Here is a 17,681-nt window from a genome sequence, read left to right as displayed (position 1 = left end):
GGGTCGTAACAAAACTGTTCCAGAAAGAGGTTAGGTTGAGGAAAACTACATCCCCATAGTGATGCTAGGCTGAGTGGGTTTTTGCCTCCAGTTAGTTTTGGTCCTGTTAAGTGGTGTTTGTTTACATGGTAGTCCTTTCAGTTTCTGAGCTACCCAACGACCAGTTTCACCATGGTTTCATTTGACTTCCACGGCCCGTCAACTCACACCGGGAGCTTGTCAGACACGGCGCGAAGACAGTCCACGTAGCTGGATCCACCAGATCACAGAATCAGACGTTCCAGGATATCATCCATGATGGAAAAAAGACACAGAGACCCATTGAGCGATTAAGGACGTTATTCAGTGATCGCAAATCTGCACGAGGCTTTTATTTTGAAAAGTACAGGATGCTTTACACTGCTCCTGTGTCTGACTTCCTGTCTGGTCCGATCTGAACTGCTGAGCTGGACGCGTTGTGGACGAGCTGGCGGCGGCGCAGCCGGAACGCGGTGCACACGCACCCGGTGGAAGGTGGCTGTAGAACTGCTAGTGAGCGGTTCTATTTATTTGTTTTTGTCTGGTCACTTTATTCTTTCTGTTAATGTTTACTGACGTCACTCAGGTCTGTGTTCGTTATTAAAAGTCGCTCATTAAGCAGTAGCACAAAATGAGCACAAAGCCACTGAACTTAAAACATCTTTTTAAAATTTTTGATAATTATCAATAATTATCATTACTGATCAATATGATTTTTAAATATTATTTTATTATATACTAAATATTTTTTATATTATTAACTGTAATATTTTGATAAAATAACTAATATTCTAATAAAAGTAACTGTAATCTCTGATGTTTCCAGGTTCCATGTTCAGGATTAGTCAGGATTACTACACACGTGTACATTTTAAATAACTTCTAGATGTGGAAAAGTTCCTCTGATCATCATGTGAAATTCTGGATTTTTAACTTCCAGTTAGCTGGAATTACATGTTGAGTGGTTTTCTGGATCACTTATGGTCTGGAAGTTGCAGTACACATGGAAATGATGAACTGAGACAAAATATTGTTAATATTTTTCACAGTGTTTTCTAAAAGCATAGTTTATTCAATGTAAACATCTTGATAATGTACTATTTTGTACAAAAAGGGAAAATGGGGATTTAAATGATAAAAATTAAACATTTAAAATATAATATGTAAATAAGTAAATAAAAATATAAAATAAAAATTTAGTACATAAAATATAAAACATGATTTTTATAATCTAAATTGTAGAATTGCAATTTATCCAATATAAATGAATAAATATCTTATATAATTATATATATGTGTGTAATAAATTGCTGTTGATTTAGAACTTGTTCATCTCAACACATTTCAGGTTATTCATAACATGTTTTCTAGAAGTAAATGTTAACGTCTTGATGTTGTACTTGTACTTGTTTGCATTAAAACAACGGGAAAAATGTTTTCATTATTTCTAGGGTATTGTGCCGTTATTTTACTGCTCTGGCCCCTTTAGATGCGACTGTGCATGTGGCCCCTGATCTAAAATGATCTTGACGCCCCTGGTTTAATAAGCAGGTTTTGTTGCTCCATAATCTCTTCCTAAATGTATCCGACTCGGTCCAAATGAAGACGTTTCCCTATCGGACTCGAGTCACCCACCTCACCCTGGGACCAACAGATGTCGCCAGAGCTCGACTCCCATGCCTGAAACACACCAGTGACACTTTTCCAGTTTTGCCATGCGACAGTTTTCCAAGTGCCAACATCATCTCTGAAGCCACTGCGCCTGCGCACGACGATCCCATTCTTGTCCTGCAGGGAGCATTCCGGGTGGAGAATATGAGAGAAAGAGAGAGAGATAGGAAAGATTTGAGGTCGTAGAGTAAATATTTACACCGGGAAACGACCAGCTCCATGTTCCCGCTGTCTGCAGGATCTGGTGAGTGAAAGCAGAGTGATGAAGCGGCTCCTCTTCATCTCCGCGTCACATTTTTCTTCCTCTTTGTGCCGCCAGGCTGCGAACTGACGTTTCATTGAAAGGAAGGCTTCGCTATGGGGCTAGCTGTAGCTTTTATTATTCCCTGTAAACACACCTCACCTGGCTCACTGAGAAGTGAGTCAGCTGTTTCACACACCGGCGGATCAGCAGGGTTTCACGGCCACGGGGGGAGACCCACGCGGAGCTTTGCTCCCTGTTAGAGGTGTCTGGGAGCTGTCAGGAGGCTCGTGCGCGTTTCTAGCTAGCAGTGATGGTTGGCTCAGAGCTAGCTGGGATCAGCTAGCAGAGCACAAAGCACAAGGGTGTGTGATGAGAGAGACTGAATCTGAACTTACAAGGAATTAGTTGTTATTTACAGTTGATAACATCTGTAATAACCTCACGGTGACACGTGAATGTAACACATACTATATGTTATATCACACATTATTCATATCACGCTACAGGGATCAGTTCTGTTCGTCAGTATCATATTATGCCATGGTACGATGTGGATTGGATTCAGGATCCAGAGATCAGTATGTTGCTGATTTAACACAAGCACTTCCATTCATATGAGATACCAAAAATAAACTAAAACATTCTTATTGATCTCAGTCAGACGTTCAAATGAAAACCAGTCTGAACAAAACCAGACTGAACCTCGTTCTGCATGTTGAGCTTTAACATGTTAAAAAGGAAAATGAAAGAATAAGTTTCTGTTTGAAGACATTAAAGCAGGATACAGTGCAAAGTGTCAAACCCATTTTAGTTGAGCCAAAACATACAAACAATCTGACATTTCCAGAGAAAAATAAATGCAATTCCAACATATTTTGCCTCATTTATCATTTACATGTCACAAGTGACGGATCATAATGGAGCAACAAAATCACAAAACATTTTATTACAAGTATCTGACACTAAAAATCCAGTATTTCATGTTATGATTAGAAAACTTCTGTCGTTTTCACATTGACCTAATTCAGCCTACAGGCCAGATTGGACCCTCTGTCTGCCGGGTCTTGGCCCCCGGACCATACGTTTAACACTCCTGGTGTAAACCTTCCTCCTACTTAGAGTCTCAAACTAGTGATTTGTGCTACTAAGTTATAACTATAAATATCCTGCAGGCGTTTTGACGGGAGCCAGTGCAGCTACTGCTCTTGCCATAATACATGTTTTCTGGGAGGAGCCATGATGAGTCTGGCAGGCAGAAAAAAGCTGCGTAACGGGTTGCTATGGAAACATAGCATGTTTGCTTAATGAGTGTAAGGGAGACACATGGGCAGGGAACTCTGAAATTCCCTCTCAAACAAAGGGCATATGACAATGGATGTGAAGAAATTGTCCTCAGTGTGTGAAATAAAGTTGTGTTTGTGATTCCAATAAGACACAGAACTGCGCCTGACTGTTACCGTTACTATGACGAGGGCGTCCTGAGCCTGATGTTAATGTTACTATAACGATAGTATTTTCTGAGTCTGACTGTTAGCGTTGCTATGACGATAGTGTCTTCTGAGTCTGGCTGCTAGCGTTGCTATGACGATAGTGTCTTCTGAGTCTGACTGTTAGCGTTGCTATGACAGCGGTGTCTTCTCTCTCCCCTGTAGACAGACTGGGAGAGCTCAGCGCAGCCCTGAAATAAATTAAAAGTAAAAAACTAAAAATAAAATTATTTTAGAATAATTCTTGAACTTCGAGTGGTAGTAGGTTTTGCTGAACACACAGATTTTTATGATTCTAATGAAACTATGCTGGGTTATAAGCTTAGTGGGCTGGGTTTGATCTCATTTCACACAATCCTGTTCATTTTCAACAAGTAATGTATGACGTGTGCTTCACAGTCAGTACAGTCTGACTGTGTTCTAAGTGCATGTCACAGCTTTGGATATGAGCATTTTCTTTATCAAATTAAATGAGACATTTTGGTTGTTAGAACAAAGCGAATCCATAGATCCTGATCCAGAGATCGATGCTGCTGGATCGTCGATTGTTGAACTGATGTGGATTGATGGATTGTTACAGTCCTAATGACTGACACGTTTAGGTGTGTTTACTGTCTGTCGGACATAAAAACTGAAAATGCAAACTAGAGGCAGCAGCTGGGAGAAAAGCCCAGCAGGTATTTTGAGAGAGTTTGTTTTCTCTACATGATTTTCCTGCCAGGAATAATCAGCTTCACACAATGTGGTGCCTAGGAGGTCGTAGTCCGGCGAAGGTGGCTCATGTCGGACTGAAGGCATGCGGGTTTGATTCTCACTTTCCAGAGCAAAGGCCCTCACCTGATAGGGATTGTTTAACATTCCTTTCCGGCTGATAATCTTGTCTTGGGTTGTTTGGAAAAGAAAAAAAGCTGCAGAGACTTCTTGTCCTTAATGTTTAGAGTTTGGGGCTCCTCTGAAACTGCACCTCCAGCTTGTTTTCCATGATCAAAGCTGAGCATCACAAGCTGTCCGTGCAGCACGGACGTTTGATTCTGGTGGGAGACCGTGTCAAACTGCCCCGTCATGGTTTGAACAGATGTTTTGGCCTGTGTCTCCTCTGCTGTACAATGTTAACGTCACATTCAGCTCGGCCTCAGAGGGCGTGTTGACTTTCTCTCTCTGTGGTTAAAAGCAAAGTTCATAGATCGGGTTCAGTCAATCTTTATACAAGATAAGCCATCTCATCATGGAGCTGGCGGTCCACACAGGACATTCACACCCCCCCACTGCGGACCCCCTACATTTAGCATAGAAAGAGTTTTTCATTAGAACGGCCAAACTTCAGCTACGTGTTGAATTCATGTAAAATTAAAAGCTGTAATTAATCAGTATGATCACTTTTATCAGTCCTGCTGTCATCAGAGCAGAATGTCTAATTAAATGATTATTATTAAGAACAACATGATATTTTTGTTCCATTTTTCATTGATTGATATATTGAACTTGTCTGTGTTGTGTCCTCCAGGGCAGCGTGGGACAGATTCAGGAACAGGACATGGAGCTGTAAGCTAGGCCTCTCCATTCATCTCCATTTGCTGCCTCGCGCCGCTTCTCCTGCCCTGCTGTGGCGCTCTGGCCCAGAGAAGAAGAGTGGGGAGGAAAACAAACAAAAAACCGAGAGGGAATAGTAAACGTTCTCCAGCTGCTGTCCAGACGCACACATGCTGCATTGCTGCCATTCCCCAAGCCCTGCTTCTCCTATCCCTAGGGCACGGCCGCTAGCTTGCTAGCAAGCCAGAAGCTGGCACAAAGCGAAGCCCTGTGCTGAGAAACAGTAAAAGCACTTAGTGCACACTGACCTCCTCCTTTTTTCTCGTTATTTGTCTCAGCTGACCTCATACTCACCCAGCTGAACGCCTTCTGGTTGCCGTCTCTCCTGCTGCTTCAAGCCGTGGACAGTTGCTAGAGGGCAGCCAGTCGTAGAGCCAGGCAGACGGAGGAAACTCGAGGGAGGTTCATCAGAGGTCAGGATGATGGAGCCTGGCATGGAGAACTGCCTGGCCCTGGTCCTGCAGAAGGACGTGGGCCGGCGGCTGCAGGTCGGCCAGGAGATCATCGATTACATTCTGGACAAAGAGAAATCCCACGATTTGGAGCAGGATCAGACGGCGCTGGACAAGATGGTGGACGGCATTGCCAGCTCCTGGGTCAACTCCAGTAACTTCAAGGTAAACCTGACTGGCTGCATAGAAAACCAGTGTGACAGCATGAAGGCTTTAGTTCTGCTCAAACCTCAGCAGCTTCGTTTGCCCCTTCGTGTCTGTTTACCCCTCCATGCCCGCACGTTAGCTGGAGATGCCCCCATCCCACGTCGGTATCTGTGCTGAAGACATTTCTAGATCAGTATCGGTGACAGTGGGCCCGATCCAGAGGCGCAGATCTATTTACTGTAATTCTACGCTGTGGGCTCTGAGTGTCGTACACGCTAACGACGCGCCACGCGGGTTCTCCCGTTTTTTCAAACCAAATCAGATTTCAATGGATTTTCTTTTTCTTTAATAAAAGCAAATTAAACTTATTAAAAACAATATTGAACCTAAAATGTTTTATTTATATGAACAAATGACAGCAAAGAAAGTGAATAAAGTCAAAAGTTTTTCACCGTAAAAACGGCTTCATATCCTGCAGAGACGCACCCGTCATCTCTTATTACCTGCAGACATAACGCACCTGCCGCAGGTCGTCTGTCACGAGTTTGTGGGCGGAGCTTGTCTCTGCAGCGAGCAGCGTTTCTTACTGTGACGTCACTGTAAATCTGTTAGTATAAAAAGTTTGTGCTGCGTATAAAAGAGGAAAAAAAATCCAGATTTTCATAAAAAGTAAATCTTCAGACACAGAAAATGTGATTGAGTTAACGGATTAATCGCCTCATCCGCGACCCGTCAGATGGGGTGACCGCGGGCGGCGGGTACGTTTCCGGTGGCCATCAGGAATGAAGAGCGAGGCCTCTCCTCTGGTAGTCCGGACTCTTCTAATCCTCCGTAGCCAGGACCACAGAGGTCACCCTGTCCGCCAGCTATGAGGCTAACAGCCAGCCAGAAGCTGAGCTGGGTCTGGAGAAAGTGCTGCAGTTTAACGCAGCACGAAATCTCCTACCAGCAGGGAAAAGTGGTGCATCCACAAGAAAATAATTTATGTATTTATTTTTTATGAATTTATTTCATATGTAACTTAATTTTATTTGAGTCTTTTTCTCATTTTTTTCCTTATTTTGTACACGCGTGTCTGTTTACGCCTGTTGTCACAAACCAGTCCTGATCTTTTCAACATGTTATGTTTTCTATATCTAATCAATTCCTTTAAATTTTTAATTTAATTTATTTTTACTACTATTTAAATTTGGGTTAAAATTGTGGGCGACTGTGAAATTCTTCCTGGTGCTGTGTGGTTGTTGAACATCCAGATAAAGTTTGGTAAAGCGCTGTTTCTGAAGCCGTGCTTCCTTATCCTCGTTGTGCAGTTTTTCCTGGTCCTTGGTGTCGTCGTTCCTCTTGTTTGGTTCAGGGCAGCTTTCTCTGACCCTGAAAAGCGAACACATCAGCAGTTCAGACACTGCTTGCTTTATCTGACGTTACTGTAAGAACGCATTGTTGACGTAAGCTCTGATTTCATGCTGCGATGTGCTGCTTTTCTCTATGTAGGTTAAAAAGTCCGGTGTGAGCGGAACAAAGCCCAGCCTGCCTGCCTGCCCTACATACTGCTGCTGGCTGGGAGCGAGGAGGCCTTGTGTCCTGTCAGCACTCAGCCGTGCTTGGCTTGTAGTTTGTTTGCTTTAAATGAGGAGGTGCATGTCTCCGTGGTTATGACCGGTAGTTTAAGGTTCAGGACAACGAAGCCACTTTGTTTTGCTTCACATGTTTTGTGAGTCTTGTAATGAAGCGTGACTGAACTGGTTAGAAAACACGTCTCGGCTCAGACGGGGTCCTCGGCCAGGCCTCACCGATCACCAGGCAACTAATGTGGAAACTATTTGGTTTGAGAGCGAGGTGACAGATTGGTTGGCCATAAATGGAGGTTTGGAGGAGAAAGCCTTCAAAACGAACTGCAGCAGCGGTTTAGAGAAGGAGCTTTAAGGCCTTTCTGTTTCCTGACCTTCAGCCACTCAGCTGCTCATTCCTCATGTTTAGATAACAAACATTAGATTTTTTTCTACTGCTGCATGTGTAGTCACTTAGTGTACGTTACATGGACAGGAAGCGAGGGACAGGTCTGTTTAGTTTGGGTCAAATCATAGGATGGATACGAACAACAAGCAAGGAAAAAATACCGCTGGCGTTCCCGACACGACTGACTGGGAAGGATGGAGGATGGAGGGTTTCAGTGTATTTACAACAAACACTGTAATTCTAAGTCAGGAATACCTGCTGGGGTGGAGAGTGGTCCTGCCAGCCGGTAAACCAGCTTGTGGAGCGGCGACGTGACCAGGACCGGTCGTCTGGGGAACGCTATGCCTCCGTGTTGCTGGCTAGCTTAATGCGGAGCAACTGGGGCTGCTGAGAAATGTAATATTATTTTCTCTTATCAGGATAATCTTGTGACGAGATCAGGCTGAAGTCTAGAACACAACTATGTCACATATCTGAGAAAACAGAAAGCCTTTACAAAAATCTGTTTCTTTCCTAACTTTTATAACTTATAAGCAGGTTAGTGTTTTATATTCCAGGGTGGGTTCCAGCCATTAAATCAGTTCCTACCAGATGAATCATTGTTTACATCGATGCTCTGATGAGAAACCAGAATACTCTGAGGTCTCCTCACCAGATATGTTTGTCAGTAAATGTGGGAAGTTTAACATCATCAGTCCAGATGTTGGTGTCCTGGTAGCAGATACCAGGTCATTACTCTGCAGTAAAGGCGGCTCCACACAATGCAGGTGGAATTGATAGAAAGTACATGTTCTGGTTCTGGTTTCCATGTTCCCCCTGTTCCCGTGTGGGTTCTCTCCTCCAGTAAATGTACTTGTTGGAGCTGGGGATTGAACTGCCGACCTCTGTGACCACTCTACCACAGCCTTTCTGGTGACCCGTGTCAAAGCACCCTGATGCAGCACCAAGTGAAGAGGGCTGGGCTGTTTTTGATGACTGATGCCGCCCAGTAGTCCGGTCCGTTCTGGATGAGTCACATGGCAACAGAACCCTGATCAGATCCGGTCTCAGTGGTTCTGAGTCCTGATTCTGTTACTTGTCCTAGAACGTTGAACATTTATGGAGACCACATGCCTGAAGTTCATGATTCCACAAATGAAGAGTTAAAGACATGAATGATGAAAAGTACTTTATTAATACGAGGGAAAATTCCAGTGTTCTGGTAGTTTTTTGTTTAAAAAACAATCATTCTTCAGAAGATATTTCCTTGTTTTGAAAGCTGATGGCAGGAATGAGCTCTGGTACCTTTCTGACTTACACTGGACTTGAAGAAGCCTCTGACTGGACACAGTTGTTTCTGTACTGTGATGTGTAGATCAGTAGTTCCCAACCTTTTGTCCTTGGGGACCTCCTTCACGCATATAGTAAAAAGCCGGGGACCCCCTGCCCCACCCCGTGCTGAAACCATGCTGGTTTAATGCTTTCAAAAGTCAGATTCTCACCATAAATAATCTTTTCTGGCTGAGTCCTGTCCTCCCCTATAACCAAAGTTGATTAAATTAACGTAAAGCCTTACTTTTTTTCTTAAAATAGGGACGTGTGGACTTTAATCACAATGGCTCTTAATGTTCAAAGCCTCAGGGACCCCCTGAGCTCTTTGGACCACAGGCTGAGAATCACTGGTGTAGAGGACGTGAAGAATATCTGTCTGTCTGTCTGTCTGTCCTTCTGTCCGTCTATCTGTCTATGCGTCCATCTCTCCGTCCGACTGTCTGTCCTTCTATCCGTCTGTCTTCCTGTGGTGTCTGTCTCCCTGTCTGTCTATCCGTCTGTCTTCCTGTGGTGTCTGTCTCCCTGTCTGTCTATCCGTCTGTCTTCCTGTGGTGTCTGTCTCCCTGTCTGTCTATCTGTCTGTCTTCCTGTGGTGTCTGTCTCCCTGTCTGTCTGTATATTTGCTGCTGGGTCCTCTCAGCTCTCAGGTGGAGGACTGCTCCAGCTCTGTAGGAGAGTTTCTGAAACCTGCATCCAGACCTGGCTCTACTTACTCTGACTTATGCACACACACACCTTGTGGTAGGGATGTGGATTTTAAAGTTTCTGTGTGTTATTTTCCTGCTCTCCAGACAAGGCTGAAAGCCTCCTCCAGATTGAACTGGTTATTTCAGTGTGACGGAGGACTTTGGATTGTTGGCAGGGTCTCATGTTAAATGTTAATCCCAGTCCATGTTGGGGACTTGGTCAGTGTTTGGAGGGCAGATGTTTATGCAGAAACACAGCGAGTTCTGCAACGCTGATTAAGCAAAGCCTTCGTGAAGCCTGTCCTGCTGCTGCTCTGTCACTGGGCTGCTTTGCAAAACACAGCGGCTTCATGGAGGAAAGGAGCCTCCAGAGAGGAGCTGGCAGTCAGGACGTGTAAAGTTAGGAGGCTGCTGTGGGTTTGTAGCAGTGTGCTATGAACAACACTAAGAGACACCCCCATTATTTCTGTCATTCACCTGTAACAAAAGCTTAACAGGTGTGAAATAACCAGAATCCCTCCGGTGTGCATACTGTGATCAGAATATTTTTCTAGTATTTGATGAAAAACAGGTGTTTAAATCAGTTGGTATCAGTGATACAAGAGAGCTTGTATCAGTGCCAACTTTAATCCTGGATAAATTCGTTCAGTATGTGAATAAATCACATTTTGAAATAAATTTGTGTAATAATCCTTCAGCCCGTGCTGAGCTCTGGAGAAGTACCAGGAAGAAGAAAAACTGGATGGATCCTGCAGAGTGTCCTCACGGCTGGTGGCGTTGGTCAGCTCAGGTGTTTGAACCTTCTTCCCTGTGGTGTGAGGATGAGGTTCACGAGCAAAAATGCTGCATGTTTCTGTGTGGTGTCCAGCCACTGCCTGGACATAAACCAGTCTGTAGCAGCTTTTAATCCCAGTATAAACCAGTCTGTAGCAGCTTTTAATCCCAGTATAAACCAGTCTGTAGCAGCTTTTAATCCCAGTATAAACCAGTCTGTAGCAGCTTTTAATCCCAGTATAAACCAGTCTGTAGCAGCTTTTAATCCCAGTATAAACCAGTCTCTAGCAGCTTTTAATCCTAGTATAAACCAGTCTCTAGCAGCTTTTAATCCCAGTATAAACCAGTCTGTAGCAGCTTTTAATCCCAGTTTAAACCAGTCTCTAGCAGCTTTTAATCCCAGTATAAACCAGTCTGTAGCAGCTTTTAATCCCAGTATAAACCAGTCTCTAGCAGCTTTTAATCCCAGTATAAACCAGTCTGTAGCAGTTTTTAATCCCAGTATTAACCAGTCTCTAGCAGCTTTTAATCCCAGTATAAACCAGTCTGTAGCAGTTTTTAATCCCAGTATAAACCAGTGTGTAGCAGCTTTTAATCCCAGTATAAACCAGTCTGTAGCAGTTTTTAATCCCAGTATAAACCAGTCTCTAGCAGCTTTTAATCCCAGTATAAACCAGTCTCTAGCAGCTTTTAATCCCAGTATAAACCAGTCTCTAGCAGCTTTTAATCCCAGTATCAACCAGTCTGTAGCAGCTTTTAATCCCAGTTTAAACCAGTGTGTAGCAGCTTTTAATCCCAGTATAAACCAGTCTGTAGCAGCTTTTAATCCCAGTATAAACCAGTCTCTAGCAGCTTTTAATCCCAGTATAAACCAGTCTGTAGCAGTTTTTAATCCCAGTATAAACCAGTGTGTAGCAGCTTTTAATCCCAGTATAAACCAGTCTGTAGCAGTTTTTAATCCCAGTATAAACCAGTCTGTAGCAGCTTTTAATCCCAGTATAAACCAGTCTCTAGCAGCTTTTAATCCCAGTATAAACCAGTCTCTAGCAGCTTTTAATCCCAGTATCAACCAGTCTGTAGCAGCTTTTAATCCCAGTTTAAACCAGTGTGTAGCAGCTTTTAATCCCAGTATAAACCAGTCTGTAGCAGCTTTTAATCCCAGTATAAACCAGTGTGTAGCAGCTTTTAATCCCAGTATAAACCAGTCTGTAGCAGTTTTTAATCCCAGTATAAACCAGTCTCTAGCAGCTTTTAATCCCAGTATAAACCAGTCTCTAGCAGCTTTTAATCCCAGTATAAACCAGTCTCTAGCAGCTTTTAATCCCAGTATCAACCAGTCTGTAGCAGCTTTTAATCCCAGTTTAAACCAGTCTGTAGCAGCTTTTAATCCCAGTATAAACCAGTCTCTAGCAGCTTTTAATCCCAGTATAAACCAGTCTGTAGCAGTTTTTAATCCCAGTATAAACCAGTCTCTAGCAGCTTTTAATCCCAGTATAAACCAGTCTGTAGCAGTTTTTAATCCCAGTATAAACCAGTGTGTAGCAGCTTTTAATCCCAGTATAAACCAGTCTGTAGCAGTTTTTAATCCCAGTATAAACCAGTCTCTAGCAGCTTTTAATCCCAGTATAAACCAGTCTCTAGCAGCTTTTAATCCCAGTATAAACCAGTCTGTAGCAGCTTTTAATCCCAGTATAAACCAGTCTGTAGCAGCTTTTAATCCCAGTATAAACCAGTGTGTAGCAGCTTTTAATCCCAGTATAAACCAATGTGTAGCAACTTTTAATCCCAGTATAAACCAGTCTGTCACAGCTTTTAATCCCAGTATAAACCAGTGTGTAGCAGCTTTTAATCCCAGTATAAACCAGTGTGTAGCAGCTTTTAATCCCAGTATAAAACAGTCTGTAGCAGCTTTTAATCCCAGTATAAACCAGTCTGTAGCAGGTTTTAATCCCAGTATAAACCAGTCTCTAGCAGCTTTTAATCCCAGTATAAACCAGTCTCTAGCAGCTTTTAATCCCAGTATAAACCAGTCTCTAGCAGCTTTTAATCCCAGTATCAACCAGTCTGTAGCAGCTTTTAATCCCAGTTTAAACCAGTGTGTAGCAGCTTTTAATCCCAGTATAAACCAGTCTGTAGCAGCTTTTAATCCCAGTATAAACCAGTCTCTAGCAGCTTTTAATCCCAGTATAAACCAGTCTGTAGCAGTTTTTAATCCCAGTATAAACCAGTGTGTAGCAGCTTTTAATCCCAGTATAAACCAGTCTGTAGCAGTTTTTAATCCCAGTATAAACCAGTCTCTAGCAGCTTTTAATCCCAGTATAAACCAGTCTCTAGCAGCTTTTAATCCCAGTATAAACCAGTCTCTAGCAGCTTTTAATCCCAGTATCAACCAGTCTGTAGCAGCTTTTAATCCCAGTTTAAACCAGTGTGTAGCAGCTTTTAATCCCAGTATAAACCAGTCTGTAGCAGCTTTTAATCCCAGTATAAACCAGTGTGTAGCAGCTTTTAATCCCAGTATAAACCAGTCTGTAGCAGTTTTTAATCCCAGTATAAACCAGTCTCTAGCAGCTTTTAATCCCAGTATAAACCAGTCTCTAGCAGCTTTTAATCCCAGTATAAACCAGTCTCTAGCAGCTTTTAATCCCAGTATCAACCAGTCTGTAGCAGCTTTTAATCCCAGTTTAAACCAGTGTGTAGCAGCTTTTAATCCCAGTATAAACCAGTCTGTAGCAGCTTTTAATCCCAGTATAAACCAGTCTCTAGCAGCTTTTAATCCCAGTATAAACCAGTCTGTAGCAGTTTTTAATCCCAGTATAAACCAGTCTCTAGCAGCTTTTAATCCCAGTATAAACCAGTCTGTAGCAGTTTTTAATCCCAGTATAAACCAGTGTGTAGCAGCTTTTAATCCCAGTATAAACCAGTCTGTAGCAGTTTTTAATCCCAGTATAAACCAGTCTGTAACAGCTTTTAATCCCAGTATAAACCAGTGTGTAGCAGCTTTTAATCCCAGTATAAACCAGTGTGTAGCAGCTTTTAATCCCAGTATAAACCAGTGTGTAACAGCTTTTAATCCCAGTATAAACCAGTCTGTAGCAGCTTTTAATCCCAGTATAAACCAGTCTGTAACAGCTTTTAATCCCACTATAAACCAGTCTTTAGCAGCTTTTAATCCCACTATAAACCAGTCTGTAGCAGCTTTTAATCCCAATATAAACCAGTCTGTAGCAGCTTTTAATCCCAGTATAAACCAGTCTGTAGCAGCTTTTAACCCCCGTATAAACCAGTCTGTAGCAGCTTTTAAACCCAGTATAAACCAGTGTGTAGCAGCTTTTAATCCCAGTATAAACCAGTGTGTAGCAGCTTTTAAACCCAGTATAAACCAGTCTGTAACAGCTTTTAATCCCAGTATAAACCAGTCTCTAGCAGCTTTTAATCCCAGTATAAACCAGTGTGTAGCAGCTTTTTATCCCAGTATAAACCAGTGTGTAACAGCTTTTAAACCCAGTATAAACCAGTGTGTAGCAGCTTTTAATCCCAGTATAAACCAGTCTGTAGCAGTTTTTAATCCCAGTATAAACCAGTCTCTAGCAGCTTTTAATCCCAGTATAAACCAGTCTGTAGCAGTTTTTAATCCCAGTATAAACCAGTGTGTAGCAGCTTTTAATCCCAGTATAAACCAGTCTGTAGCAGCTTTTAATCCCAGTATAAACCAGCGTGTAGCAGCTTTTAATCCCAGTATAAACCAGTCTGTAGCCGCTTTTAATCCCAGTATAAACCAGTCTGTAGCCGCTTTTAATCCCAGTATAAACCAGTGTGTAGCAGCTTTTAATCCCAGTATAAACCAGTCTGTAGCAGCTTTTAATCCCAGTATAAACCAGTCTGTAGCAGCTTTTAATCCCAGTATAAACCAGTCTGTAGCAGCTTTTAATCCCAGTATAAACCAGTCTGTAACAGCTTTTAATCCCAGTATAAACCAGTGTGTAGCAGCTTTTAATCCCAGTATAAACCAGTCTGTAACAGCTTTTAATCCCAGTATAAACCAGTCTGTAACAGCTTTTAATCCCAGTATAAACCAGTGTGTAGCAGCTTTTTATCCCAGTATAAACCAGTGTGTAACAGCTTTTAATCCCAGTATAAACCAGTCTGTCGCAGCTTTTAATCCCAGTATAAACCAGTCTGTAACAGCTTTTAATCCCAGTATAAACCAGTCTGTAGCAGCTTTTAATCCCAGTATAAACCAGTGTGTAGCAGCTTTTAATCCCAGTATAACCCAGTCTCTAGCAGCTTTTAATCCCAGTATAAACCAGTCTCTAGCAGTTTTTAATCCCAGTATAAACCAGCGTGTAGCAGCTTTTAATCCCAGTATAAGCCAGTCTGTAGCAGCTTTTAATCCCAGTATAAACCAGTCTGTAGCAGCTTTTAATCCCAGTGTAAACCAGTCTGTAGCAGCTTTTAATCCCACTATAAACCAGTGTGTAGCAGCTTTTAATCCCAATATAAACCAGTCTGTAGCAGCTTTTATTCCCAGTATAAACCAGTGTGTAGCAGCTTTTAATCCCAGTATAAACCAGTGTGTAGCAGCTTTTAATCCCAGTATAAACCAGTCTGTAGCAGCTTTTAATCCCAGTGTAAACCAGTCTGTAGCAGCTTTTAATCCCACTATAAACCAGTCTGTAGCAGCTTTTAATCCCAATATAAACCAGTCTGTAGCAGCTTTTAATCCCAGTATAAACCAGTGTGTAGCAGCTTTTAATCCCAGTATAAACCAGTGTGTAGCAGCTTTTAAACCCAGTATAAACCAGTGTGTAACAGCTTTTAATCCCAGTATAAACCAGTGTGTAACAGCTTTTAATCCCAGTATAAACCAGTGTGTAGCAGCTTTTAATCCCAGTATAAACCAGTCTGTAACAGCTTTTAATCCCAGTATAAACCAGTGTGTAGCAGCTTTTAATCCCAGTATAAACCAGTGTGTAGCAGCTTTTAATCCCAGTATAAACCAGTCTGTAACAGCTTTTAATCCCAGTATAAACCAGTCTGTAGCAGCTTTTAATCCCAGTATAAACCAGTCTGTAACAGCTTTTAATCCCACTATAAACCAGTCTTTAGCAGCTTTTAATCCCACTATAAACCAGTCTGTAGCAGCTTTTAATCCCAATATAAACCAGTCTGTAGCAGCTTTTAATCCCAGTATAAACCAGTCTGTAGCAGCTTTTAACCCCCGTATAAACCAGTCTGTAGCAGCTTTTAATCCCAGTATAAACCAGTGTGTAGCAGCTTTTAATCCCAGTATAAACCAGTGTGTAGCAGCTTTTAAACCCAGTATAAACCAGTCTGTAACAGCTTTTAATCCCAGTATAAACCAGTCTGTAACAGCTTTTAATCCCAGTATAAACCAGTGTGTAGCAGCTTTTTATCCCAGTATAAACCAGTGTGTAACAGCTTTTAAACCCAGTATAAACCAGTGTGTAGCAGCTGTCAGATTGGGAGGTCAAATGATGTAAAATGAATGTATGAATAGATTTAGCAGCATAAAGGTCGACCAGAAGAAGAAAGCAGAATTTATTACTAACAGAATCTATGCTACTAGAAATAAAAGCATCAGTACCTCCGTGCTGACGAGAGAGAAATGGCCGACTCGGGTGATGTTTTTAAGATGATAAAGTTCAGTTTCTTGTTACATTAATGATGTGTGGAGTAAAATCCAGCATGACTTTATAACAAATGGAGGAGTGCTGGCCTAGTGGCTACAGAGGTGGCCTTGGGTCTGGAGAACCTGGGTTGAAGTCCCTGGGCTGGCAACTAAGATAAACCAATGTGGGACCCTGACGAAGTCCATAATCCCCGACTGCTCCCCAGGTGTTGGAGTTCGGCAGCACACTGCTCCTGAATGCAGAGAATGGCTCTTTATTTAATAAAGTATAATAAAATAAAATTAAAATGCACTTTAAAAGGATGTTAACTGGCTGCCCAAGGGCCAACATGTACAGAATAAAAAGTATTGGGCCTAAAACTGAACCTTGGTGAACCCCACATTTTATTTCATGAATTCCTGAAGAGTGGGTATCTATACTTAGAGTCTGTTTTAATAGAATCTGGTCATCTACTGTATCGAATGCGGCACTAAGGTCCAGTAGAACCAGGACAGAAGGTTTCTGCGAGTCTAAATTACATCTAAGGTTGTTAACAATCTTTGAAAGGGCCGTCTTGATTCGGTGGTTTGTCCTAAAACCAGTTTGATATTTTCTAAAATCTTGTGTTTATTCAAAAACTCATGCAGTTGAATGAAATCAGCTTTTTCTGACATTTTACCTTAAAATGGTAGGTTGGCCACAGGTCTGTAGTTATCAAGAATGTTTGGATCTACATTACAGTCATTTAGCAGACGCTTTTATCCAAAGCGACTTACAGTGGTTAGGGTTAGGCAGTAGCCTGAGGACCCAACTGGAAGGTGTTAATAATCATGCCCTGGGGGAATCGAACTCTGGTCTCCAGCACGCTGTAGGGGGCGCTGTGATGATTAAAGAGCAACACTCCAGAGCTAGAACAAGGCGTAGAGCGTGTGCAGAATGTGTCCGAATGCTCACCCTACTCCCTACGTAGTACCCTATATAGGGGTCACCCCATTTTGTTGGAGTGTCCAAATGTCCAGAAAGAAAAAAGTAGGGCACTCAAAATTACCCACAATGCATCTTGAAAAGTAGTGAGCATTGATGGTCAATATAGACCACAATGTATTGCGGGCAGAAGCTCAACATGGTGCAAGGAGGCAAAAAAAACTGAGCTGTGCGAAATGACCTATAAGCAAACAAACAAAGAATAAAATACAACATAAGCAATAAAAATAAAAATATTTACACACAACTTTGGATTGGGTTTGTAATGACATCTTGACGCGGGTTGTGGTTGCCGTGGTGACTGCGGTAGTCACATGGTTTGCGGCGAGGAAAAAAATAGGCAGCTTCGTGTCCGAATCGCCAAGAGAATGAGTCACTACATAGTGGACGAGGGGTTAGGGAGTAGGGCGGACTTTCAGAACGAGGGGTTAGGGAGTAAGGCGGACATTCGGAACGAAGGGTTAGGGAGTAGGGCGGACATTCGGAACGAGGGGTTAGGGAGTAGGGTGGACATTCGGAACGAGGGGTTAGGGAGTAGGGCGGACATTCGGAACGAGGGGTTAGGGACTAGGGCGGACATTCGGAACGAGGGGTTAGGGAGTAAGGCGGACATTCGGAACGAGGGGTTAGGGAGTAGGGCGGACGTTCGGAACGAGGGGTTAGGGAGTAAGGCGGACGTTCGGAACGAGGGGTTAGGGACTAGGGCGGACATTCGGAACGAGGGGTTAGGG

At 42.6% G+C, this 17,681-nt stretch overlaps 1 protein-coding gene across 28 annotated transcripts in view; it reads left to right on the top strand.

Moving 5' to 3' along the window:
• The first annotated feature begins 1,796 nt into the window (after positions 1-1,796).
• Positions 1,797-17,681, top strand: part of clasp1a (cytoplasmic linker associated protein 1a) — a 122,267-nt gene continuing 106,382 nt past the window's right edge. For all 28 annotated transcript variants that reach the window (XM_042000760.1, XM_042000757.1, XM_042000751.1 and 25 more), the window contains exons 1-2: positions 1,797-1,933; positions 4,925-5,627. In XM_042000760.1, the coding sequence (XP_041856694.1) occupies positions 5,430-5,627 (198 nt within the window). In that variant the 5' untranslated portion in view covers positions 1,797-1,933; positions 4,925-5,429. The remainder of the gene's footprint in view (positions 1,934-4,924; positions 5,628-17,681) is intronic.

Source organism: Melanotaenia boesemani, chromosome 12 (genome assembly GCF_017639745.1).
Source record: "Melanotaenia boesemani isolate fMelBoe1 chromosome 12, fMelBoe1.pri, whole genome shotgun sequence".
NCBI classification, from domain to species: Eukaryota; Metazoa; Chordata; class Actinopteri; order Atheriniformes; family Melanotaeniidae; genus Melanotaenia; species Melanotaenia boesemani.
This window is presented reverse-complemented; position numbering and strand designations above follow the sequence as displayed.